Source organism: Rhamphochromis longiceps, linkage group LG1 (genome assembly GCF_057381845.1).
Source record: "Rhamphochromis longiceps isolate RC_006_pf linkage group LG1, R_longiceps_female_GT1.1, whole genome shotgun sequence".
Taxonomy (NCBI): domain Eukaryota; kingdom Metazoa; phylum Chordata; class Actinopteri; order Cichliformes; family Cichlidae; genus Rhamphochromis; species Rhamphochromis longiceps.
In genome coordinates this window covers 20,558,757-20,583,339 of record NC_140557.1, presented here as the reverse complement: position 1 = coordinate 20,583,339, position 24,583 = coordinate 20,558,757, and the positions used below count along the sequence as shown (strand labels likewise).

Sequence of the window (24,583 nt, the reverse complement as noted above, 5' to 3'; positions counted from 1 at the left end):
AAGCCTTTCCTTCCCTGTCATCACAAGCGTTGTCTAGCCCTGGGCATGCTTACTTTAGAGCCACAGTTCTGGCAATTTGATATAATGTTGCTGCCAGTTTAACACAGAAGCAGAAAGCAAAGCCTTGTGTTCTGTGAGGTGGACAGACAGCACAATGGGAGCAGCAGAAGGTGCACTGTGTTTCTTACAAGCTGAACTTCTTCCTCTCTAAACAAACGTGGAAAGTGGAAAAAAATCTGATAACTAGCACAACTTTACTGTTTTGTTGTGGTAACGTTTACATCTATAACAATGTAAATTCACAAGTTGAGGTGATAACCTGACACATCAGTAAGCTTCTAGCTAAGGTGTCTCTCCACGCCCTGGTTTAATCCTACACCAAGTAAAAGCCACTCCAAGAAAAAATGCTAATGATCACAACGAGCTTCAACTATTTGTTTTTACAATAAAAAACATAGAATTATGTGCATATGCATGTGCACAGAAATATTACTGTTACAAGCAAGCAGGTAGACTGCAACCTGTAATTTGCATTTACCGTGTAATTTTTTTACAAATGTAAGGTGTCATTTACAGAGTATAAAATATGTAGGCACTGTAGAACAATGTAGCAGCATTCGAAGGATTTCAAATAAATAAGAAACAAATCAGTAAAGACTAGCTTTGGAGTATTCTGAAAGAAAGTAGAGATCATTTATACTACAAGCCAGTCATTTTATTATATTTTGCTTCCAGGGAGTCAGAGTTTCTTGTTAGTACGTAGTCTTGAGGAATCATTTCCCAGGTTTTCTGAAGGTCTTTCACAATTTCTCTTTGGAGGCTGCTTTTCCACTGGTTTTTAGTTCAACCTAACTATTTTCAGAGGACTGTTTTTGTTTGTTGAGCCATAAACACTGACCTGTATCTTTCAAGTGGAAAAAAAGATTAACTCAAGGGATTAACCAATATTTTGTCTACACATAACAGACAGCTAAAAGAACCCAACCATTTTTAACTTGTAGCCTGTCACAAAAACACATTTAGTCAAAGAAATGTTTCTATTTCTGTAACTTAATCAACTAAAAATGTCAAAGATAATAAAGTTTGACAGGCACAAAATAGTATTTTTGCACTAGTAAGGTCATTGCTCAGGTTAACACAGACAACTTGGCATATCTTGTAATCATCAGCAGTTTCTCCTTAAAAGATTTAAGGTAACTGGACATGTGGGAGTCAAAATCAAAGGTTTTGGGTCTAAAAAAAAAAAAAGATCTACAGCAGATGAACCTTCCAGTCTGGTCCTTCCAAAGACCTGAGAGATGCATCTGGCCCTTCAGGTGATCCATCTGCTTTTCACTGAAGCTTCATCAGAAATGGTCTCTGTGGATTGGTGGCTGTCAAGAAGCCATTCTTAAAGAAGGGAAACAGGGAGCAAAGGCTGAGGTATGAAACTTACACAAGAATTGGATTGAAAATCAGTGGCAACAGATCTGATGGAGTAATGAATCCAAATTTGAATTTTTTGTTTCAAACCATTATCAGTATGTATGGAGAAGTTCAGGAGAGAGGTACAACAGTGAGTGTCTGCAGCCATCTTTAAAACACGGCGGAGGCTCTGTCACGGTTTGGGCTGCATTTCACTAGGTGGTGTTTGAGATCTTTTCAAAGTTGATGGAAAAGTGCCGGCAGATTTGGATAGATTCTGGATTTCATCATGCAATACCATCCCAAACACACAACCAGTAAAGATGACATGGGTAAATTATCAGTCAAGAATTTATCTCCCCAGAGCTCCACAGAAATTACTAAAGGAGTGTGCGATCATTGTGACAGAAAACAGAACAAAATTTATAAAGTAGAGCTTTGACTATCATTTAAGAAGCCCGGAGAACTATTCCTGAAGACTACTTAAAGGAATGAAAGGAAAGCTTGCCTAAGAAAGTTCAGACTACGTCAAAGGATAAGTGGTGCTCATACCAAATATCCACATCTGTTTGCACGTGTTTCAATAAATGATGGCACTTCTCATTTTCCTAGCAAACAATAAAGAAATGAGGGGTGGCTCTGCACTCTTGTACAGTGCTGTAGTTAAGTGATGACTAACTTTGGAGTATTTTTCTGATGTTTTTTCTTCTTGCATTTTTACTCACTCATTCTTCTTTTCACCTACTGGTTAAACGTTTTACAGGACTTCACTCTAAAATCACTTTCATTTGCAATAGAAAATCAAAACAGTACAAATACTCATTATAACTGATGATAGATATTTGAGTCACACAGGGGCATTTAAGTTTTACAAGAGTGGAATTTTATTTGCCGTGTAATTTGTGGATTTGTCTGTTTAACTTTGCATTGACGTAAACGTCTCTTTTATCCTTTATGGATAGCATTTACGTAGCTTTTAAAAATCTCTTTTCCAAAGAGCCTCACAATGTGTCTGCCCGTTCCCACATTTATGCACATTCACACAGTGATGACAGAGAGCTTTCATAAAATTACTCATCAGGAGGATTTTGAGCTTCGGTGTCTTGCTCAAGGACACTTTGAAATAAAAGCACGATTCACTCCAGTAGCTAATGCAATAAAAAAAAATGGAGCCACTAATTATTGGCGATAGTTTGTTATAAATGCTGACAAATGATATTGTATTGATATTCTGGAGCTTGAATCACGACAGTCATGTTTGCGAGCTTTAAGGTCGTGTTTTGGAAATATATATCACAGTCTTAAGTCACATTTCTTTTAACAGTAATAATAGAAATGCAAACACAAAAACATCACTGCCAAATTCTTTTTCCTTCTAGGTGCACGCTGAGGAAATTTCTGGCAACAACGGATATGTGGAACTCTCCTTCTGTGCCAAGAAGCTCGATGATAAGGTGAGAGGAGTACACGTTTTTGATTGAAACACCAACACAGTTGTTTTATTAGACGCGGTTTAGAAGCATTAGATGGTGAGTAATATGAGAATCCTCCTGTCATGATACTGTATAGGCTAAGAAATCCATCCACAGTAATTCAATGGCATTAAATTTATGCTCACAGAAGGGAATATTTTCTCACAAAAAATCATGCTGTTATATACAAATTATATTAGTATTCAGAATTATTTGTGTTATTAAATGTTGATCTACTTTAAAGCTGCATATCACTGACCTTAGCTTCTCCCGGACTCATGCTGTCAGACTTTGCTGAAGGCATGTTTCAATCAAAAAGAGAGCGGGAGTTTACATCCAGTTACAACTCTGATGATCTGTAGTCACACCATGTTTTCAGGAACGAGCCTCGGGACTCAAGACTCACAGGTTGCCCTTTGATTTCCAGCTCTATTTGGAAAAAAATTCAAATTTTCTACAGCATGTGCATTTATTTTTGGAATTCCACTCTGAATTTTACCGCCACACTGACAGTGAAATTGAACCCGACTCCAACACATGGAGTACAAAATAATAAAAATAAATCCTTGTTGTGAAGTCCATTTTCTCCTCCTCGTAATGGCTGCCCCAAGTCTCCAGTTTCTGTTGAAATGCTGGAGAAACCACTCTAACCCAAATAAATTACTTACTTTTAGAGAAATGATGTGCAGTCACTTGCCACTCAGATGCAAAAGTGTTCATTTGCTCTGAACAAACAATATAGACTGTGATTAGATACTGATTTTATTTAGGAGCAAAGACAATTTAATTTTGGTTCCAAAAATAACTCATTGTATGTTAGCGAGGAGACACCTTTTGAAAGAACTGAACATCATTTATTAAGATACAGAAGTCAATTAATAACCTATTTGGTGATTAGACTCTGAGGAAACATCATAGAAAGTAGTCCCAGCAGTGATAGGACAGGACCCAGTGGAGTCTGGATGCTGATGGTGGTGAAGACAAAGATGAAGACAGACATGCTTGGATGCAGTGACCAGTGTGAGGTGGAGATGGAGAGATGGCGGATTGGGATGTAAAACTCATTTTACACTGTGGGCCACGTAAAGCCCACTTTATCATTTACTTTGGTGTAGATAAGGGGAGATCTTTATCAGCAGAGAAGCTGCAAAACTTTTAAGAATACAGTTAAAAATCCCAACAATACATCTTGCTTCACATTTTCCAGTGGGCCTGATTAGAGTCTTTATGGGGCCGATTCTGGCCCTGGGGCCCTATGTTTGACAACCCTTGACTACACTCATGATGTTGACAGGATGGGATTGGGGAGCACTCAGGAAAGCAGACAAAAGATCACAGATTTTTCTTGTTGAAGTTACATATAAGCTTAATTTTTTAGGATTGTGGGCATAACTTGGTTTGGATATAAGAGACAAGCTGGTTGTAAGAAATTTTCCATCATTTTCAAAACATGCCTCTGAACAGTGCTGGCATCTCTAAAAAAAAATTGCATTTCTTCAGTGTCCTCTGCTCAGATGGGAGGAGATAATGTTGCAGATATTTGTGTTAAAGCTGGGGTAGGCAGGCTGTCGTTGGCATGAGTGGAAACCAAAAATACATAGCAAGTTTTCAGCATATTGTAATTCAAGTCAGAGACAGAACGAGAATGGAGACTTTGGTCGGTGCCAGCTGTCTTCAGAGCAGATCAGGATAGTGTTGTTGTGGTGCAATAGGTTCAAGGCTTTCACCCGAGAGATGTTTTTTTTAAGTGATACTCATTGGGGATGCTCAATGTAGAGCTGCAGGAGAGGTGTTGTCTATTTTGAAATTGTGGTGTTTTTTATTAGATAGAAAAAAAGAAAAGAAGTTACGACTGGAAACCTTCTTTATATTAATAAGACAATTTTCCCATTCATGAAACTGTAGATACCCCAATCAGCACAATGTATACATTTAACCATTTTCTTCGCAACTGTAAATATTGCAAAGCAAATATTGGAAAGAAAACCCCTTCCTGCTATTAGCAGGAAGAGACCAGGCTCAGGGATGGGCAGCTATGTACAGCTACCAGCTGGGATGACAGGAGAAAAACAGTGAACACAGAAAGGCAAGAGCAAAAACTGTGGCAGAAGCAAACTTGTAATATTTATATTTACATGTGGAGTCATGTCCCTAACCACATGTAATCCAACATATTGTAGGTTATGCAGGCACTACAAACAGATTCTGGGCATCCTCCAAAAGAACCTCATGAATGCCCTGATTTTTAAACTTCCATAAACTTATCACAGCTTATCAGTGTGGAGCACTTGAATAAATTGCACTGTTGAGACTCAATAAGAAAACCAACAATCAGTATGGGTCAAGATGCTGTAACAAAGGTTTTTATTTCAAGCTGGGTAACTACAGCTCGTATAATCAAGCCTATAAAAAAAACAAAACGTCAGAAGTTAAGGAGTCTCGCTATGTTGGTGTGACAATCAGCAAACTGATACGCTGGGAGTGTACTTGGACTGAATGACCCACACTCCACTCAAAGTAAACCCACAACTTCCAGCATAAAATACCTAAAGTAATACCAGTACCACCATAAACATAAAATATTAACAGAAAACAATAACCTCCCACAGTAGGAGCCACAGCACTAAATACAAATAGAAGCTGTTTATTAGCACTGCGCTAGAGTTTACCGAGAACGAGAAATAAAATGATTAAAAGTGAACACTTTGGGCAACCTTCACTGCACCTTGAGACTACCACTGGTCCAGGATCGTGATGAAAGTTCAAAAAAACGAAACTACTTATATACTAATTATTATTACATTCACGCCCCAGCACCCCAGGTTACACATACATCCCTACGGTAAAATAATCCCAGCTGAAACAAGCTAATAAAGGTAAAACAGCAGGAATAAAACTAACCCACCTAATGAGCCTCTCAAAGGGTCAGGTACTCTCACCTTGGGCCCCTGAATTGTGCCTGGGTCTTAGTGCCCTCCTGCTACAAGTGACAGGATGTCTTCTTAAGTAGTTTTTTAACAAAATAAATTAGCTGTGACAGGCAGCTTGCATATAGCAAATTATCTAACAAGGACAACAGATGATGACTGAAGCATGACTCTTTCTAATGAGCTGCTCATCAGTTGCATCCCCTCAACCTGCTGTAAATACTGAATGTCAGCCCGTTCACGTTGCTGAGCAGAAGGATTAATTAGGAGGCATGATAGATGGTGGTAACTGCTAATGATAAACATTACAGTTATTGTAAACCTGAAATTGAATTTTGACATGTTTGCCTCATGAGTCCATGCTACTGATGCCACTGGCTAGTGGTTGTCATGGCAACAAAGTAAGGATCTTACAGCTCTTTTTTTTTTTTTTTTTGCTCCTATCCCTCAGGAGATGTATCTGGCTAATGTAGCGGGAAATGCATCTTTAACCGTCTCATTCGCTGTACACAAAACTCCCCCTCACCCACTCAGCCGACACAGGCACACAGAACGACACAGACACGCAGACGCACGCACAGTAATTATTTGTTTTCCTCCCAGAAGAATCAATTGACCTCAATAATCAGTGTTGCCTCTGCTCTCAGACGCCTGAACTTGAGACTCAGGGGATGATTCAAGGCTACCACAAATAACTATAAAAGATGCAAAATGTTCCACGTGTTTTCAGTTAATTGGGGCATTTACTAACACTGAAAATGGACACAAACACTAGTGAGTTGATCTGAATTCATCGTGTTCATTACAGCCGATCGCCGGGGCTGTTTAAAATGCACTTTGCGCAAGTTGCAACACGCAAAGGAAAGCGCAAATACTTTGCTAATGAACTTCAGCCGTAGCATGTACAAGCTATTTGCTGAAGGAAAATGTCAATACTTGAGTGAAAAATCTATGGCATGACTTAGAAGCTTATAAAAGATCAACCCTTTCCTCAATGATGTCTTATTCAAAAATTCCACCACGCTGCGTCTTCCTGTCCTTTAATCATGCAGACAGTTACCTGACAATTATTCCTCCTGCAATCAGCAAACGATGAATTAGTGTCTGCAGACATTTGTACAAATCACCTGGACAAATACTAAAAGCATACTGAGATATCACAAGCACCCAAGCCCGGGTGGAAATCGTCACAGCTTCATTGTAAACGCTAGCAAACGCTTGAAGAGACTGCAAATTGAATTAAACCAAATCCTTTCTGTTAAATGTGATATTTCATATCTTTTGATCTAACAGACATTGACCTCTGCGAGAGTCCATGAATGAATAAAGCTAAAAAAGAAAACCAGAGAAATACTAGTTTTATAGACTTTTCCTTTTCTGATTTACAGCAAGTAAAGGAAGAAAAATCTTTCCTGAAACTGGTTGTTTCTCACCTCCAGATCTAGTGGGTTAGTCAGTTTTGTCTTCTCTGTTTCTGCAGGATCTCTTCAGCAAGTCGGACCCATTTTTGGAAATCTATCGAATCAATGACGATGAAACCGAGCAACTTGTTTACAGAACTGAGGTAACCTTACCACATTCCCACCCCGGTTTCATCGACAGCTTTTAATGTGTTTCTAACACTTTACTTCTGTTGTTATTGTACTTGTTCTCTAACAGGTGATTAAAAACAACCTGAATCCAGTGTGGGAGCCCTTCAAAGTGTCACTCATATCCCTGTGCAGCTGCGATGAAGACCGGAAGCTCAAGGTAGGGAACGTTTTAGAACTGTGACTGCAAAAACCACAGTCAGTGAGTCAGAAACTGCATGACCAGCGTGATTCAGCTGGGGTCAGCAAACAGGGCAGAACACTGAAAATACATCACTTTGATTTGTATATGGATTTTCTATGAGTATACCTGGGATATATGAATGAGTTGTTGTATGTCAAAAGTAGTAAACAATGTCTGTATGTGTGTGTGCGCCACAGTGCCTAGTGTGGGATCATGACTCCAGGGGGAAGCATGACTTCATTGGCGAATTCTACGCCAGTTTCAGGGAAATGCAGAAAATTTCCAGTGGAAATAAGGTCAGTGAATGGAGAGGTGGAGCAGAGCGGAGGGGAGGGGAGAGACAGCTGTGTAACAATTTTATCCTTTCCCAGTGTGCCTCTGATTTTTCTCTGCTGAAATCCAGCACACATGGAAGGAAAAAACAATGTCAGGCTGCTTTGATATGTTCAAAATGCCACAAGTTGTTGCTTTTGTTCTTTGTCTTTCACTTGCTTTTGTTCAAGGTGTCGTGGGACTGTATGAATCCTAAGTACAAACAGAAGAAGAGAAACTATAAAAATTCAGGAGTTGTCATTCTCACTGACCTCAAGGTAGGAAACTCCTGCAGAAACATGCTTCAGAAGAAGCAACACCCTAGAGAGAATCAGTCAGTGTTTCATTGTCTCAGTTTACAAAGCGGTATAGACACTGCTGCTGTTTCTGTTATTGTTTTATGAAGGGAAGACTTTCCAGAGCATTTTTAGTCTCCACTACATTTTCAGCATACAGCACAACATTTTTTTCTTACCTTTATAGCGAACAGATTTGGTGTGCTTTAATGACCTGGTGACATCATAACTTCTGCGGTTTTGCCTGAAAGATTTGTGTTTTTCTGCCTCGCAGCTTCACAGAGTCTACTCCTTCTTAGACTACATCATGGGAGGATGCCAAATTCACTTTACGGTAAATTAAACCGACTGTCTTTAATGACGCTTCGCTGTCACTGAATGCTGTTAACTGCAGCCTAGTTTCATGACTTACATATTGTGCTCAGCACACCGATCATGTTGCTACTCGATGAAGACTTTGGTATGTTTCCTTCTTTCCTGACCTTTTTGTTTGTGCACACATAGCTTTCTTGGAGGCAGTTTCATGAAATAAATTCAAATGTTCTGTAACTCTTGCCCTTTGGTTTGCCCTCTGTAGTGCACATTCTCGCTTTCTGGCTGGATCAGAGAAGCAATGCATGTTAATCATGAGGACTGCTGTGGTAGATGCAGTCCTCCCTTGTTGAAATAGCTAGCTGCTTGGATCTACTGTGTATGGGAGGTGATGCTGCTTCAGTCTATGTGGGCGTAAAAAAAAGAAGCAAGTTCTTACCTCTGATCATGTAATTTATACTGCCATTAGGTTTATTTCAGGCTCCCTCACTCATAATGGCTCGGAATATAATAAGCATTCAAGCAACCAATTAAAAGTCTTTGCAGGAAGTCAAGTGCCAAAAGAAAAGCTTAACTGATTCTGATGAACTGTTCATGTTGCACACTTTGCAATTTCTTTCTCTTCCCACCAGGTTGCCATTGACTTCACAGCCTCCAATGGAGACCCCAGGAACAGCTGCTCCTTGCACTACATCAACCCTTACCAGCCCAACGAGTACCTAAAGGCTCTGATAGCTGTGGGGGAGATCTGTCAAGACTATGACAGGTTTGTCAATCTTTTGTTTCTCAGAAAAGGCTTTTTGTGGCCTACAGGGACTGTCACTGTCTCCTGTTGTGAAGCAGAGCTGCAGAGTGCTCCTCACATGCCATTTCAGTGGAATCTCTGCCAGTGAAAGGAGCCACTCCATCTGATCCACAGCATTAGGACTGTAATGGAAACAGTGCAGTGTTGAAACAGAAGGGCAGAGAACCCTGCAGGTCATTATAGCTTTGCTCGCCAGTTTTTTGTGACACTATGGGAACCGAGCTATTGACCACCGGCTCCTTTCCCTCGCATTTATTCCTTCATTGAAATGAATTTGGCACTTTTAATTTTCTCTAACAGACGGGTTGCAGTTTTAAGAAAAAAGTCAGCGGTAACTTGCAGCTTAAACACCGTCGTTCACGATAGTAAATACATTTTAATCTTCTTATAGACGAGAAAACTGTTTGTACCTGGAAAAACTAGAGCAAGTAAATTTTTGCCTCTGCTGGCATTATTTATGCATGAGGCTAATCTGGGGCTTGAAGATGGGTCTTGGTGGCAGCAGTCAAGGACACTTATGCAGTTTTGTGGATGTACTCCTTTACGGTCATTTTACATCAGGCAATTTCAAAGTAAACATTAGTTTTCTTCCCTCTGCCTGTGTGCGAGATAGGTGACATTCTGACCTTTTTCACCCTGTCAGCCACCGGCATTTAAATCTTGCAGACATCAGATTTTGATGGACAGAGAGTAATTATCAAATATGGGGATTTCTTTCGAATCCATTCAGGCGTCGTAGATTGAAAAATAAATAAAATGAAGTGAGACTAAAGTGTTTGGGTTAGAGTTGAACCCGGGCCATTGGATTTAGCCTGAGCACCCTGTAAACTAAACTGGCACCCAGTTTAGGCACACTTGTTCTGGCAATGCGAATATCTAATTAGCCAATCACATGGTAGCACCTCATTCAAGTATATAGATGTGGTCAAGACAAGCTGCTGAAATTCTAACCAAACATTAAAATGGGGAAGTGGGAAGTGAGGAAGTGACTCTAAACCTGGCATGTTTGTTGCTGTTGAGTATTTAAGAAAATACTGATTTATTGGAATTTGAATGGTCCAAAATATCCAGTCAAGGGCAGTTCTCTGGGTGAAAATGCTTTATTGATGAATAGCCAGAGTGCTTCCAGCTGATAGGAATGCAACAGGAACCCTTCAAACAGGACACCAGGTACCACTCGTGTCTCAAAGAACAGGAAACTGAGGCTACAATTTGCACAAAATTGGATAATAGAAGACTGGAGAAATGTTGCCTGGTCTGACGAGTCTCTATTTTTAATGCAACATTCAGATGGCAGAGTCAGAATTTGATGTAAACAACATGAAAGCATGGACCCATCCTGCCTTGTGCCAACATTTCAAGCTCCTGGTGGGGGTGTAATGGTTTGGGGGATATTTTCTCAGCACACTTTGGGCCTCTTAGTCCCAACTGAGCACCACCCGAGTACTATAGCTGACCATGTCCATCCCTTTATGACCACAGTGTACCCATCTTCTGAGGATAAAACACAATGTCACAAAGCTCAGATTAGCTCAGACTGGTTTCTGGAACATGGCAGCAAGTTCACATTTTAAGATGTTATGGAACAGGAGATTGTCATCATGGATGTGCAGCCAAGAAAACTTTTATCAAAAAAACGAAAAACTAAAGACATCTCCGTGTGTACCTTCTGTTATTTCATTATTTTCTATACAGTGCTATGTTGTTCCTGCCATGTTGATCAAATCATAATCATTCTTATGTAACTTTCATTTCCTGCCGCGTAGCTGCTAAATATTTTTAGTCTTGCGTGTCACAGGTAGTAGCCTAACTCTACCTGCGAGTATGTGGCGCTTCTTGCTGTCGTGCTGTTTTACATGTCTGTCATAGTTTCTTTGCTCTCATAGGAAGCTGCATGTGGTTGCTTCTCCTGTGGATAGCTGACTGATACAGTTTCTTCTCAGCATCTGTTGCAGCGATTGGTCCTCCTTCTTAGCTCGCACAGGCTCATTACCCTGATACAGACGAACACATGCTGAGATAGGGGCTGACACCAGGATAGCAGGCACTTCAAAAAGAAGTGGGAGGCATTATGGCTGGAGAAATAACAGCATGGTGTAGAATCTGATGTAAAGACAGAGGTGGTGCAGCATGAAGCCTGTTTTCCTCTGAGGATTCCTCTTACTGTAAATACTGGCTGATGTACTGTAGTTATAATGTTTGACTTCAGTCACATGTATTTTTAATGATTGGCCAACAGAGCACAAATATTACAGTATCGATGTGTAAAAAAATATCTTTAGGATACTTGCAGGTATTTGCTAATTAATGAAAAATAATTTGTGATATTATCTGTTTTGGAGAAAGACCCTCTCATCTGTCAAAAGTAAGCCAGATGAGGATTAACACCCCAACTCCTGATTTATGCAGATCCTCCTATTGAATATCAGGAGCACTGTCTGGCTAATTATAGCATGCAAGCGATAGCGCCGGAGACACTGAAATCCTGCCTGTGAATTTTCAGTTCATCTTTGTGGCTTTATTGCATCCATGTTTACACTGATGCACACCAGCATCATACATGGAAACATGTCTCTGGGCCAACAGCGGCTGCAAGTGTAGGCAGCCCTTCCCTTGGAATTGTTATTGAGGTGTAAAATGTGGGCAAGCAAACCTTTTAGCCTTTAGTGAATATAGGTGATGTGGGATTTTAGAGTCCGTGCAGAGGAGTGCATTACAGAGCTGGAGTGACTAGCTTTTGTCTGTGTGGGTAGAGGCTCGTTTACCTTGCTGAGAGGGCTATTACACCGGGCACATCGCCCTGTGGCTCCTCACATGTGCTGATGAAGAGGAGAAAACTGTGACCTCCGTGGACTTTGGGCAAAATTCATATGATGAAAATGACTTGTGGCCAGTCTCCTCTGTTCTCTCGTCTGGGCCGATCCTATGTCATATCATATTTAATAAGTTTCATGAAATGTATTTGCTGTGTTATCACAACAGTCCCGGGGCCAGGATAATCAGTTTTCTATGCAAACAATAACAGGAACAGAATACACGCCAAAGCAAAATTGGCTCAGCTTGAATAACTGCTTCCACATTAAAATATTTTCATTAAAGCTCTTTCTTTACACTGGCAAAGCTGGTAAAAACCAATACAAAACCCAAAACATTTTTTCTTTCCTATTATCTTGCATTGATACAGAATGCCTCGATGTGTTTGAAAGGTCAAAATCGTGGGAGTAAAGCCTGTATTCAGTTGGAAAGGACGGCTGTTTTTTTTTCCTCGATGAAAATGGATTTAACTTCAGTTGAAAACATTTAATTGTTGAAGGGGATATTAGAGCTGCTTTCATACTGTGGTATCACTTGCCCAATCTATTGAACAGGAAGTCTATAAATGTCAGTGGAGCACTGTTACTGGAGTATTTTAGCGCATTAGCTGGAACACGTATTCAAAAATAAGAATACATTAATGTTACACGGGCACCTGTTTGCCTTGTGAGCCATAATCAGTGATGCCTTGAAACTACAAGCTGATAATTTATTATAGTCCCAGATTATGGCAAAGTCCTTAGATTGTAACAACAACAATAATGAGTACCTTGGAGATGCATAATACCCATTAACTATTTTATGTATATCATGCGTGGAACTGCCAGTTATCACACACCGCGTATTTCCTGTTGCCACTAGGCAGCGCCATAAGTGCAGCGTAATATAGGCACATAGATGTCTCCAGAGTCCCATCAAACGTCAAGTTTGGAAGAGACTGGACAATGTACAACTGAGTTTCTGGTGTTTCCTGTGGCGAATACATTTGGCGAGTCACAACCAGTGTTGGTCAAGTTACTTGAAAAAAGTAATCAGTAACTAATTACTGATTACTTCCCCAAAAAAGTAATCCCATTACTTTACTGATTACTTATTTTCAAAAGTAATTAATTACTTAGTTACTTAGTTACTTTTTAAAAACACGATTTACAACCTGAATAGGTAATAAAGCGATAGATCTTTCAGCCCAATTCTGCTTTTTCTGCATAATCCATCATACAAAATGTAATCAAATGGAAAAGTCTCTTTTTTTTAAAAACTTGTTTTATCAGTTTTAATCTTTTAACTTTATGCATCAAGTAAAAATTTTATTATATGCAACATTCTCTGACTGGAAGAAATTTGTTTAACATTTAAACCTATTTTCTGCACATTCCAGCACATAAAATAAAATATTTTTTGTGTTTACACTCACTCTTTCAAATAGATGCAAGTGAAACACAGCAGAAAATAAATAAAGTCAAAGACTAGCGGTCATTTTGCTCTATTTTCACCTGTAAAGCAGGAGTGGGGTAGGCGGAGGTTTGCCCTGGTGCAGGTGTGCCGCAGCGGTCAGTGAAAGAATCTGCGCGTTTCTCGGTGAATTTCCCATTACATCGTAGCACACGCACGTACATTACTCGTTACTTTAAAAAGTAATCAGATTACAGTAACGTGTTACAAGTAACGCGCTACTGCCCATCTCTGGTCACAACAGACATGACCTTTTACGAAAATTCAAAAGCTTTGCAATTTAATGTTACTAAGGTCTTTAGATTGGACTCACCAAAGATCATGTCTGAAAATATCTTTAGCAGGAGTTTTTTAATGTAAAAGGCCTGAAAATGGCAAAATAAATAAATAAATAAATTGCACTGAAATTACACTTTAAATCCAAAATGGCTGAGTTCCTGTTGGATTTTGGTTATGGTTCCAAGAGATCTCAGGACACTGCACGAGGCTGCCAAATTTCAGACAGATAGATGAAATGCAGTGCAGGGGATGATTTTTTGAAATGTTGTAGGTGGTGCTGTGGAGCCGTTTTACCATATTCAGTGATCAGAGCCCCCCCCCCCCCCCCCCCCCCCCCCCCCCCCAAAAAAAAAACAAGAAAGCTGTCATTAGGCTTGAGAAGTGGGGCAAATTTCTTGACTTTTCAAGCTTGCCAAGCACTTCAACAACAATTTCCTCTTTCATGCAGAATAGGCATGGCACCATGGCATGCATCACCACATTGGTTTTAAGGTGAATGCAATCAGCCTGAGAGGAATAGTACAATCAAAATTTCATGGCAAATTATTGGAATTCACCAACATGCCCTTCAACAACAATCAAAAGCGCCACACTTTAATATAGGCAACATCTGAAGTTTAAACTGGCCAAAGAGGAAGTTGTTTGGACAAAGTCAAAAGTTCAAAAAAGTATAAGGCCTGGTGGACTTCCTGTTGGGTTTCCATGAGTGGACCCCACTCGTGTGTAACAAACTTCATTCAAGTAGCTCGAACTATGTCTTGGTAGTACTTCATTAAAGATGTGTTAGGTGGCGCTATAGAGCAAAACTATTTTGAAACCATAAAATATGTAACTTTTCACCAGACTTTACACATGTGCTAATTTTGAGTACTTTTAGGCTTCATTACTTCATAAATAATAACAAATGGCGCAAATACAATGGGGCCTTCCCACTGTTACTGCTCAGGCCCTTATAACCAGTCATTTCTGTGGTAGTAAAATAACAATCCTGGTACAGCTATTACTAATTGCAGTACAACTAAAACTTGTCAAGCCGAAGTTAGTTCTTTCAATAGTTATCAGGCAGTTAAGAGTTATTGCTCCCTCTGAAAGTGTGAAAATCATCTCTGTGCCAGTGTTTATGTAAGTCCACAAACACCAGAGTTAATCGAACACTTCTGATAGCTCTGAAAAGCTGCCTCAAAGCCACATTAGCCACTATAAGTGGATAAACAGCTCTCCAATCAACACTTGTCCATGCACCAAATAACACAACTTCCTAACACTGTGCAGTTTGCTGGCCACCCTCTGAGGCACCCACACCATGTCCTGAATAAATGAATAAAAGACATGATCTCAAAATGTTTGTTCAACCCCAAACCAAGAGCTGAAGATGTTGTTTGCGATTGCACGGAGCTGGGTTGGCTTGTCAGTGATGAAGGCATGAAATCGATAAATGTCCTGATAACAGAAGCGGCCATTAGACAAAGCTGTCTGTAGGCAAAGAGTCCCTGATGTGACTGAAAACAAGTCGTGACAGCTCCAGTGCTTACTCTAAATGCCCAGAAATTCCCAAAATATTACTGTAAATACTTTTTGTTTGCCGGAATACATTAGATTACTTTACAGGCATTACTGTATGTATTTGTATACTGCATATACAGTAGTTTTTTTTTCAATAAAGCTAATGAACAGGATGCTCTAATGGGGTGTAACAGAAAGTGAGTGACCAAAACAATATCCTTCAGTTTCCATAATGCAACCCAAATGTGTCTTTTGCTCCTATCCCGCCTGGTTAAACCCATGGCTTTCAAAACAGATCAAATCAAAAGAGCAAAAATGGAAACAGGACAACGAGAACAAAGCTGAGCTGTAAGATATGTCATGAAGATATAAAAATCATGTCTTGTATTGTAGGTAGTGTGCATTTGTTGTGCATTTCATGTTTGAATGTCTGAGTGAATGCTAGAGGAAGATATTCCACACAGGTACTGTGTAACTGTGAGTAACTTTCCAGCATTGCTGTGCAGTGGAGTTACAGGCACTGAATCCCATTAGTGTGCTGCAAACACTTGCTGTCTACAGCTGAGAAGGTGTGGGGTTCAGGGTCAGGTTCAAGTTTACTTTAAAGCTGAACAGGACGTTGCTTTTTCATTTCATAAAGGATATCCATACTTAGAATTCAGACACGCAAATAAAATTGTAGTGGGCAAATATAATACACTTTATCTGGAGTGTACTATCTTGTTATTCATACAAACTGTGCACCCTGGCCTCTGACTGGAGGCAGCGAATCCAGCTTAACAGACTTTTGAAGTAATATCTTCCCATCTAAATGGTACAGTGAAAAATGAAGAGGCTAAAAATCGTTAGAAGCTCTGTGAACAGGTGCAAATGCTGTCTGCACTGACTGTGGGACAGATTTCAAATTGTAATTCGAGCTTTTAACACGTTCTAAAATGCAAACAAGCATGAGGTATGCCCTCAGAAATACAAACAGATGGATAAGCCATCAATATTTTCCAGATTGCAATCAAAAGGCAACCACAGATTAAAATGCAGTTGCTTTAATTTGTAACTGATTAATTTGCTTATCGTTTCAGTGACAAGCGATTTTCAGCTTTGGGGTTCGGCGCCAGAATCCCTCCGAATTATGAGGTGAGTATTTTTTGTGTGCATCTCTGTTCTCCCTTTTTACTCCTCTGTTCTAAACACTGTGCTTCTTCCAGTGATAATGATGTGTGCTGTATAGAAGTGTGCTCTTACCGAAACCAGGTATTTTCCACTAATCTGGGATTTGACGTTACGTGAGCCAATTTTCATGACCTGTTCCAGGACACAATTTGTCATTCAAAATTTCACATTTAAAACTAATTACCGAGGGTATTTTTATTCATAAGCCCCTCGTCTTAAAATATCCACTTGTCTCGAGAAAATATCACGTTACAATGACACAGAAGCCCCAGAGTGTTGATGCTCAATTTACATAAGAATTCATGAGTGTGAGAGCATTTGTTTAAGCAAATTAGACTTTGGGAACCGAAAGCCCTCGGTGATTCTGAATAGAGCCCCTGGGAGATGTCTGTCATGTGAACAGTGAGCACACACACACACACACACACACACACACACACACACACACACACACACACACACACACACACACACACACACACACGGACACACACGGACGAAACACCATCCTCACATAGTCTATCAGACCAGAAGGGCCTGTGTTTAATGTAAGATTGTAATGTGCTATTCTTCAGTAGGAAACACTCATAATTATCATTTCAATCATGCTCAGCTTTGCAGCTCAATAATGCAAACTATTAATTTCTGAATTTGCCATAGCAGTGATTTCCTCACAGGAGCCAATTTTATTTAAACCGTGTCCTGTTGATCTATTGTCGCTGGTGGCGCAGGTGATTCTAAATTAAGCTATTCGATAAATCATAAAGTGCATCTGTGGACTCATAGGTTAGGGACTGTACTAGGTGCCAGAAGTGCGAGGGCTCTTCTGACCGCGGTACCATTTATTATGCATTATGCATAAGTATTAAAGATGTTAATTTAATGCTAAAGATTTATCACATACAGTATGAGCTGTGGGAATTAATGAATAAAAAAAGAATAAATAATTTTTTCTAACACAGCACAAATAATACAAAACAAGTAACAAGTAGTTGAGTTGTATTATTTCTACACATTTCATTGCAAAATCTTTGACCTTTTTCATTTTACTATGAAGCCTTTCTTGGCTGTAACTGCTGATACTCGTGATTAAATGTGTGTTATTTAAATCTTAAATACAGAAGAAAAAAAACTTCCAAAGGTTTAGTCAATAATGAAATTAGGATTGTTTTTGCACGTACATCTCCTTGGTTTGCCTTTCAAACAACCACGATCTTCATTTGCATCTGGTCTTGGGCCAGTTGTTTTCTTCCAAGTGACCTCTTATGTGCTTCCCAGGTGGCCGGAAAGTATCCTTGATTTTTAGCTTGATTGTGACTGCCATTAGAGCCACCTGCTGAATGCAAACTGCTCAGGAGTGAGTGTGGCACATATTCATGCAAATAATCTCCTGACCACAGAGGCACATTCACAACAACTAGTGCAGTATTTTATACGATCAAAGGAACAAAAAAAATGTTACGAACACTACAGTTTCTTTAAGATTGTAATATTAATGTCTGACTGTCATACAACAGTTGGAATAGCTCAAATGAAACTAATAATATTACCAGTGCCTAAAAATGCTCTGTTCCATCTAAGTGTCTCTGAAAGCTATATGTGAACCAGAGGCACAATCAGAAGCACACAAATGGACCATTTAAAAGGGAGACGGCTGTTAATAGCATTATTAGACATTATAATGTCATTAATGTTACACTTGGGTGTTGTACTGCTGCGTCATGTGAGAAAGTCTGTTGTTAAACACTCTACACTGTGACTCACTTCAGGCTGTAAATCACGTTATAGATGTGATTTACAAAAGTGACGTTAAAAAAAAGTAGCCAGCTGGAGAAGAGTCAGTTGTCACTGATCTGGCTGACAGTTGGTGCCTGTGGGAAAAAAAAACAGTTTCTTGTGAGAGGATGGATTGAGAGGGGGATTTTATTTTTGCCAATTAAACAGCTTTGAGATAAACAAAATGTATCTGACATTTGGATTGCAGGGAAAAAAACATTTAAAAGAAGAGTGGGTGCAAAGCCTGTTTTAAAAAAAACAGATATTAAGCACGTAATACATGCTTTATGCTCATTACTGTATAGTGTGACGAATAATTGGTTCGGGATATGTATACAAATAGCATAGATAGACTGCACCATTATGGGACATATGCAAGCCTCGTTAAAAAAAACAATACGTGTCAAATTTCGGCAATATTTGATGAACATTTTAATCACAACTCTTGATGTTGTTGTCTGTTTACCACCTGATCTGATCTAGTTTGCCTTTGACTAATCTTAGGAAATGCAGTATTTCCCCTTGATTAGTTAAAAAAAAAACCCCAAAACCTAATCCTCTTGTTGGACAACCACGCGATGTGAGTCACTATTATATTTACCCTGTGTCTTATTATCCTGCTGTCTTGTGTTTACCTTATATGACTTTTCCATGTGTTTCCTGTTTTACTGTGTGCATTATGTTTTGTTTCACTTCCTGTGTCATTAGTTAGATTTAGTTCAGCCATGTACTCACCTGTTTCTTATCATCATCATTGTCGTCCCGGGTATTTAACTGCTTAGTTTCAATCAGTTCGTTATCTTGTAATTTTCTAAGCCAAATGTGTGTTTCCCAGTCCAGTCCAGTCCAGTCAGCCAGTTGGTCCATTTGAAAAACTGTAATTTTTACTGGAATAACATGAGCACACAGGAAACTTGTCTTCAGTTTTGGTCAACTGCTCTTTTTGATTCTATTTAGATCAAACGTTTGTATTCACCTAACATTTTTTAACAGAATTGCAGTAAAAAACAAAACATGGAAGTAAAAAAAGGTTCGATTTCTTCACCAAATCCTAAATTGGAAGCCTTTCACACTTTCTCCTCTCGTTCCCCACTCACAGGTGTCCCATGACTTTGCCATTAATTTCAACCCAGAGGATGATGAATGTGAAGGTAGGTTGAAGGGCTTTGTTTACCTCCACTGATAGTAGTAGAAACAGCATCTACACCACCGGTAAAATAACACAAACTAATTAGGTGCAACCATTTCTGTCTCTCTGTAATTTTGTACTTACTTAAAAGTTAGTGTTTTAATGTGATAATATTCATGGATTTCATAACTGATTGGTTGAAACCTAAAGTGTCCGTCTTCAAATTGTGAAAAACAACAACAAAAATAATTCAGGCCAAGTTTGTTAGTATTCAGCAAATGAGTCATCTGACTGTACACTTCAGCCTGGACTTGTTAACTGACAGGTGTAGGTACCTGTGATGATGTTTTCTTCAATCCGCTCTTGCTTTGATCAGAGATCCAAGGAGTGGTTGAGGCATACCAGAACTGCCTTCCTAAGATCCAGTTGTACGGCCCTACCAACGTTGCTCCGATCATTAACAGGCTAGCCAAGGTGGCGGCAGGTGACGGCAACATTAAAGATGCTTCTGTGAGTGCACATTTTTACTCTTTTTTTCTTTTTCCTCAGAAATATTTGGTTCTTTATTTTATACGGCCTTTTTGTTTTTCCCGGGGTTTCTTTTTGCCTCCCAGTGAAATTCCTCAAGACAGCATTGCTAATAGTAGTAATTTCCTTTGGTCCAAAAGAAGTAGGAGCCCATTATAAAACAAGTAGTACTTTTTAAATCATACAGAGCTGTATTGACAATATTTCATTCAACATATTTTGATATCATTTCCTTTTTTGTACAGCAGTTAAAGTGTGTCTAATAGAGTTACTTGCTGCTCATGTTTCCTAATGCTGAGAGTAAAGACTCAGGATTTTGATCCACCGCCTGCACAGACATTGTGTTCTGAACTATTACACATACTGTGATTGCACTGACCTTCATTATAATTTATTCCTAAATGTCAGTCTGCCTTTTGAACAGTAACAGCAAACAAACTTCGACTCATTGGACCAATCCGAAGTGTTTACAGTACATTGTTCCATGTTAATATCCTGGGTCCATGCTGCTCAAGTAATTACACACTTGAAATTAATTTTGCGCACACGGACACACATGTGGTGTCTCTGCTTGTGATCTAGTTGTTCTTTATCTTATGCTCTTTTTTTTTTTTTTAATTTGTTTTGGACTTGTTTTCTATGTAACATTTTTGACTAACTGACACAAACACATAATCTTTTCTACTCAGCAGAGGCTGTAAAATGATCCAGAACAGCATGAAAGGCCTCCTTCAGATGACAGCGCACACTGAGCTTAGAACCACATGTTGCGGTTGAAATGGGTTAACGTTAGCATGGATTAATTCACAGTGAAAGGTTTTATCTTCTTCCAGCGATACCACATCCTGCTCATCCTCACGGATGGTGTAGTGACTGACATGGCAGACACACGTGAAGCCATTGTACGAGCCTCCTACCAGCCTCTCTCCATAATCATTGTTGGTGTGGGCAATGCCGACTTCACAGACATGCAAATTTTGGATGGAGACGATGGAGTCCTACGCTCACCGAAGGGCGAGCCGGTCCTCAGAGACATTGTGCAGTTTGTGCCCTTCAGAGACTTCAAAACGGTCAGTCCTTCTCTCCATCTGTCTGCTTTTGTTGACTTGTTCAGGATTCCTTTCAATCCTGCTCTGTGTGACTGCTTAGCATGGGATGCTCTCAAAAATAATAATTATTATAATTTTATTAAGCCCTTGTCATTTAAAAGAATAAACAGGCAGCTTTTGCTGGTTTTTCAACTGCTACAGATGGCCATCATGGACTGGAGGAAATCCAGAAATGTGCACACACGAGAACGGTTTCTTAATGTTGTTACATCCAATTAGTAATTTTTCCGATGTATAATTGCACCGTCTGTTATAGATCCTTGTTCATGTCTCCCTATTTTCTGAAAATATGCACAGAATACACGGAATAACGAGTTAATGCATAAACTAAATAAAATCTTTTCCTGACTCTGCATTCATCTGATAGTACACATCAGCCAATTCAGCCACAACCATCAAAACGCCATATCAGTGAACACATTTCAAAGTAATGTTGTTCATTGCTTTGCTGGAATTACAGAGATTCGGACAGTCAATGCAAGAAGACCTAAAGCTGTTCTGGCCACTTCTGATGAATCAGATTCATTTTAATTTACTTACTGCATATTAGGTTAGTGTTTCAGTCTGAAACTATCAGTTCATGCAAGTCACTTAAGTTGAAAATGAATTATAAGATATGTTGCCACATTTATGTTCCTGTAATGTATATGTATAACTTTATGCTACTGTGCAACTGTAGATTGCCCCTTAATAGTAAGAAAAACACGAATAAATCAGTGGCAATACAGTAAAACAAGCACTGCAGGACTTATTATTTTGGTTGATGTAACTCCTGGGAGTGAGACAGAACAGACTTTGTACAGAGTAATGCACACAACAGGTGCCATCTAATAGAGGTCTTACTCTGACGTACTTTTAAAAATTTGTCTGAAACAAAGAACATCATTATTGCCACCAGAGGCTCTAGATGTAGATGAGAAACCTTATAAACTTTATGTTCCTTATCACAGATTAAAACAATATTTAACAATTGTCTTAACAACTCCAGCTGTTCTCTAACTTTGTTGCAGGCATCACCTGCCGCCCTGGCCAAATGTGTTCTGGCAGAGGTGCCCAGCCAAGTAGTAGAGTACTTCAGCCACAAGGCCATCTCTCCTATGAGTCCTATGAGGGACTTACCGACTCCCATCCTCAGCCCAGTTGCCACCACTCCAACAGAATAACTGCACACCCTGTTCCCGCGACCAAGCTTTGACCACAGCATCAGTCTGGCAAACTGAGAAGGATGCTTGTCTCACTTTGGACATAAACTGGAGAAAAAAACCTTCTAAATGTGTTGTCGCTCGTGTATTTCATTTTTCAAAACAAGCAAAGTGTTTACACAAGGACGGTACTACAGAGATTGTGGGTTATATTTCTGCGCTCAGTGCGGATTGAGCACTCGTCTCTGACTGTGCAAATCGACCATCCAGCTGTTTCAGCATCAGGAGTCCTGGAGGATTTTTTCCCCCCATGATTTTTATGCATGCAGACAAATCCCTTAGTGACGATCTACTGATCGCGGCAGGCTTAATATTCTTTGTTGCCCATGAAGTTCAGCTTTTTCCCCTTATACATACAGTGTGTTCAGATATTGTTTTGGAGAGGTACTATACCAGATGATTTCATCGCAATTTGATTGTTTTAACTTAAGTATGGACGTGTGGATGGTTTAAAATAGTTAATAACAAATAAACAATTTGCCCTGCAAATCAAAATCTGTCTGCAGAATTGGCCAAACAACCCATGACCTGACATTGGAATAAATGAAAACGGTTGCTAAGGCTTAAAAGCTTTTTTTTTTCTTCCAAAAGGCAGCAACCATAATCAACAAATCAAGAGCAGCTCTCATTGCAAATGCAAGAACTGGCACTACTACTTCTTGGCAAACAAAAACAATTAGTGCCATGTGTGATTGACAGTTGGACTGTACAGGTTGCCAAATGTATGTATCCTGTGTAAAATAAGCGTCTAAATAACAGCTCTGAACCATTTCCCAAGAAAACCTGATGAAAAAACAGCAGCAATGGAAATATCTTTGTTGAGCGCTCTCATGCCAGACTTGTTCATCTTGAACTTCTGTGAAACTGCAAGCGACATAATATCTTCAGCAATCTGCAATATTTGCTACAGCTTCAGCTCTTGGTGTGCTTTTTCAGTTGTAACAGGGAGCCGAAAAGACAGAGCAAGATAGGAACGGAAGATGTGTTTGGGTGGTTGTGTAGTAGCGAAAGGTTGTAAGGCGCTGCCTTTTCTGCGGGTATCCGTGAGCAAAGCTCGAGTAACATACTCTCAAAGAGCTAATCGATGACTGCGCCCTATTTTTGGTCTCTTGTCTAGTGGCTACGATGTAAGCTGTGAAAGTCATGCTTTTTGTCGGGTGAATCCTTTCCCTCTGAATTGTCCATCTTTGTTTGTTGTCATCTCTAAACCATGCAGGTTGTACTTTCTGCAGTGACTTCTTTTTATAGATATATTTCCATTCCTTTTTTGTGCTGCCTTTTATATGAAATATAATTCTACTTGATGTTTGATGATAGATTTAATGGGTGAGAAAGACAAGAAATGAAAGCACAAGTGAACCATTAGCGCTGTTATGCACAACTTAATATATCCATTACATTTACATCACATAGATCAAAATCTAAAACAATAGTATGACTGGTCACCAAATTTCCATTTTCTTCAGCGTTTCATAATAATAAAAAAGAAAAACGTCGATCCATGATAAACTGTTCTTTATTTCACTTCCATCTAACTCTTGCCTGAAGGTTTCCCGTTTACTGGATGGAGACCTTTGATTTTGCTGTTCTATTGAGCTTCACAATGTTCAGTATATAAAATACGTAACCTTCATTTTTATTTATCCTGCCTGAGCTTTGTCAGATTGTCTTCATATTGTTCAGAGTGTAGCCCGTAACCCGTGTCAGTCAGAAAAAGCTGTCATGTTTTACCCTTATTACTAATGCTACAGTGCTTAAAGCACAGTCTCTAAACTGAAACGCTTTGCAGCAGAAAAACAAGTTGCTGTTTTTTAAAAATATATATATATTATTATTGTTCTGTGAATACCTGTGTGGATATTGCAATCTAAAGAAGAAAAGAGAGACTGTGTGTTTAAGCTACCGGCAATTATTTTTCAACGAGTGTGCAAAAAGTCAACAGCACCAGATAGTCCTTCAAAAGGCGTCCTCTTGGCATTTAATTAATTTTCAAGTGTACAAATAACCTTGACAACAAAAACTTTTGCCTAATCAAGTAACTATTTCCAAGAATGCAGATTTCACCTCAGCATTACATTTTTACTGATCAACACTCATTCAAAAGATTTTTACGTTTTGAATGAAATCTCTCCCTGAACTAAAGAAATCCTATATTTTTCTTAGTATTGTGTTCTCCTTTGGTATTCAGTTGCATATGCAAGGTTTGCTTTAATGACAGTGTTAATAATTACAAGTTTAAGCCCCACAGAAAGTGTTAAATTCCTCATTAATCATCTGATGACCATTGCTTAAAAACGTGATCATACAGTAGTGAGTTTCA

The 24,583-nt window shown here is 39.3% G+C and overlaps 1 protein-coding gene across 2 annotated transcripts in view; it reads left to right on the top strand.

Moving 5' to 3' along the window:
• cpne7 (copine VII) overlaps nt 1-22,466 on the top strand; it is a 31,861-nt gene extending 9,395 nt beyond the window's left edge. The window contains exons 4-15 of one of the 2 annotated variants that reach the window (XM_085411193.1): nt 2,784-2,858; nt 7,284-7,367; nt 7,463-7,552; nt 7,774-7,872; nt 8,080-8,166; nt 8,459-8,518; nt 9,129-9,262; nt 16,429-16,483; nt 19,395-19,446; nt 19,801-19,934; nt 20,786-21,022; nt 22,072-22,466. In XM_085411193.1, the coding sequence (XP_085267319.1) occupies nt 2,784-2,858; nt 7,284-7,367; nt 7,463-7,552; nt 7,774-7,872; nt 8,080-8,166; nt 8,459-8,518; nt 9,129-9,262; nt 16,429-16,483; nt 19,395-19,446; nt 19,801-19,934; nt 20,786-21,022; nt 22,072-22,224 (1,260 nt within the window). In that variant the 3' untranslated portion in view covers nt 22,225-22,466. Of the gene's footprint in view, nt 1-2,783; nt 2,859-7,283; nt 7,368-7,462; nt 7,553-7,773; nt 8,167-8,458; nt 8,519-9,128; nt 9,263-16,428; nt 16,484-19,394; nt 19,447-19,800; nt 19,935-20,785; nt 21,023-22,071 lie in introns of both variants that reach the window. The other variant, XM_085411185.1, reaches the window with a different exon arrangement.
• Nucleotides 22,467-24,583: the final 2,117 nt, after the last annotated feature.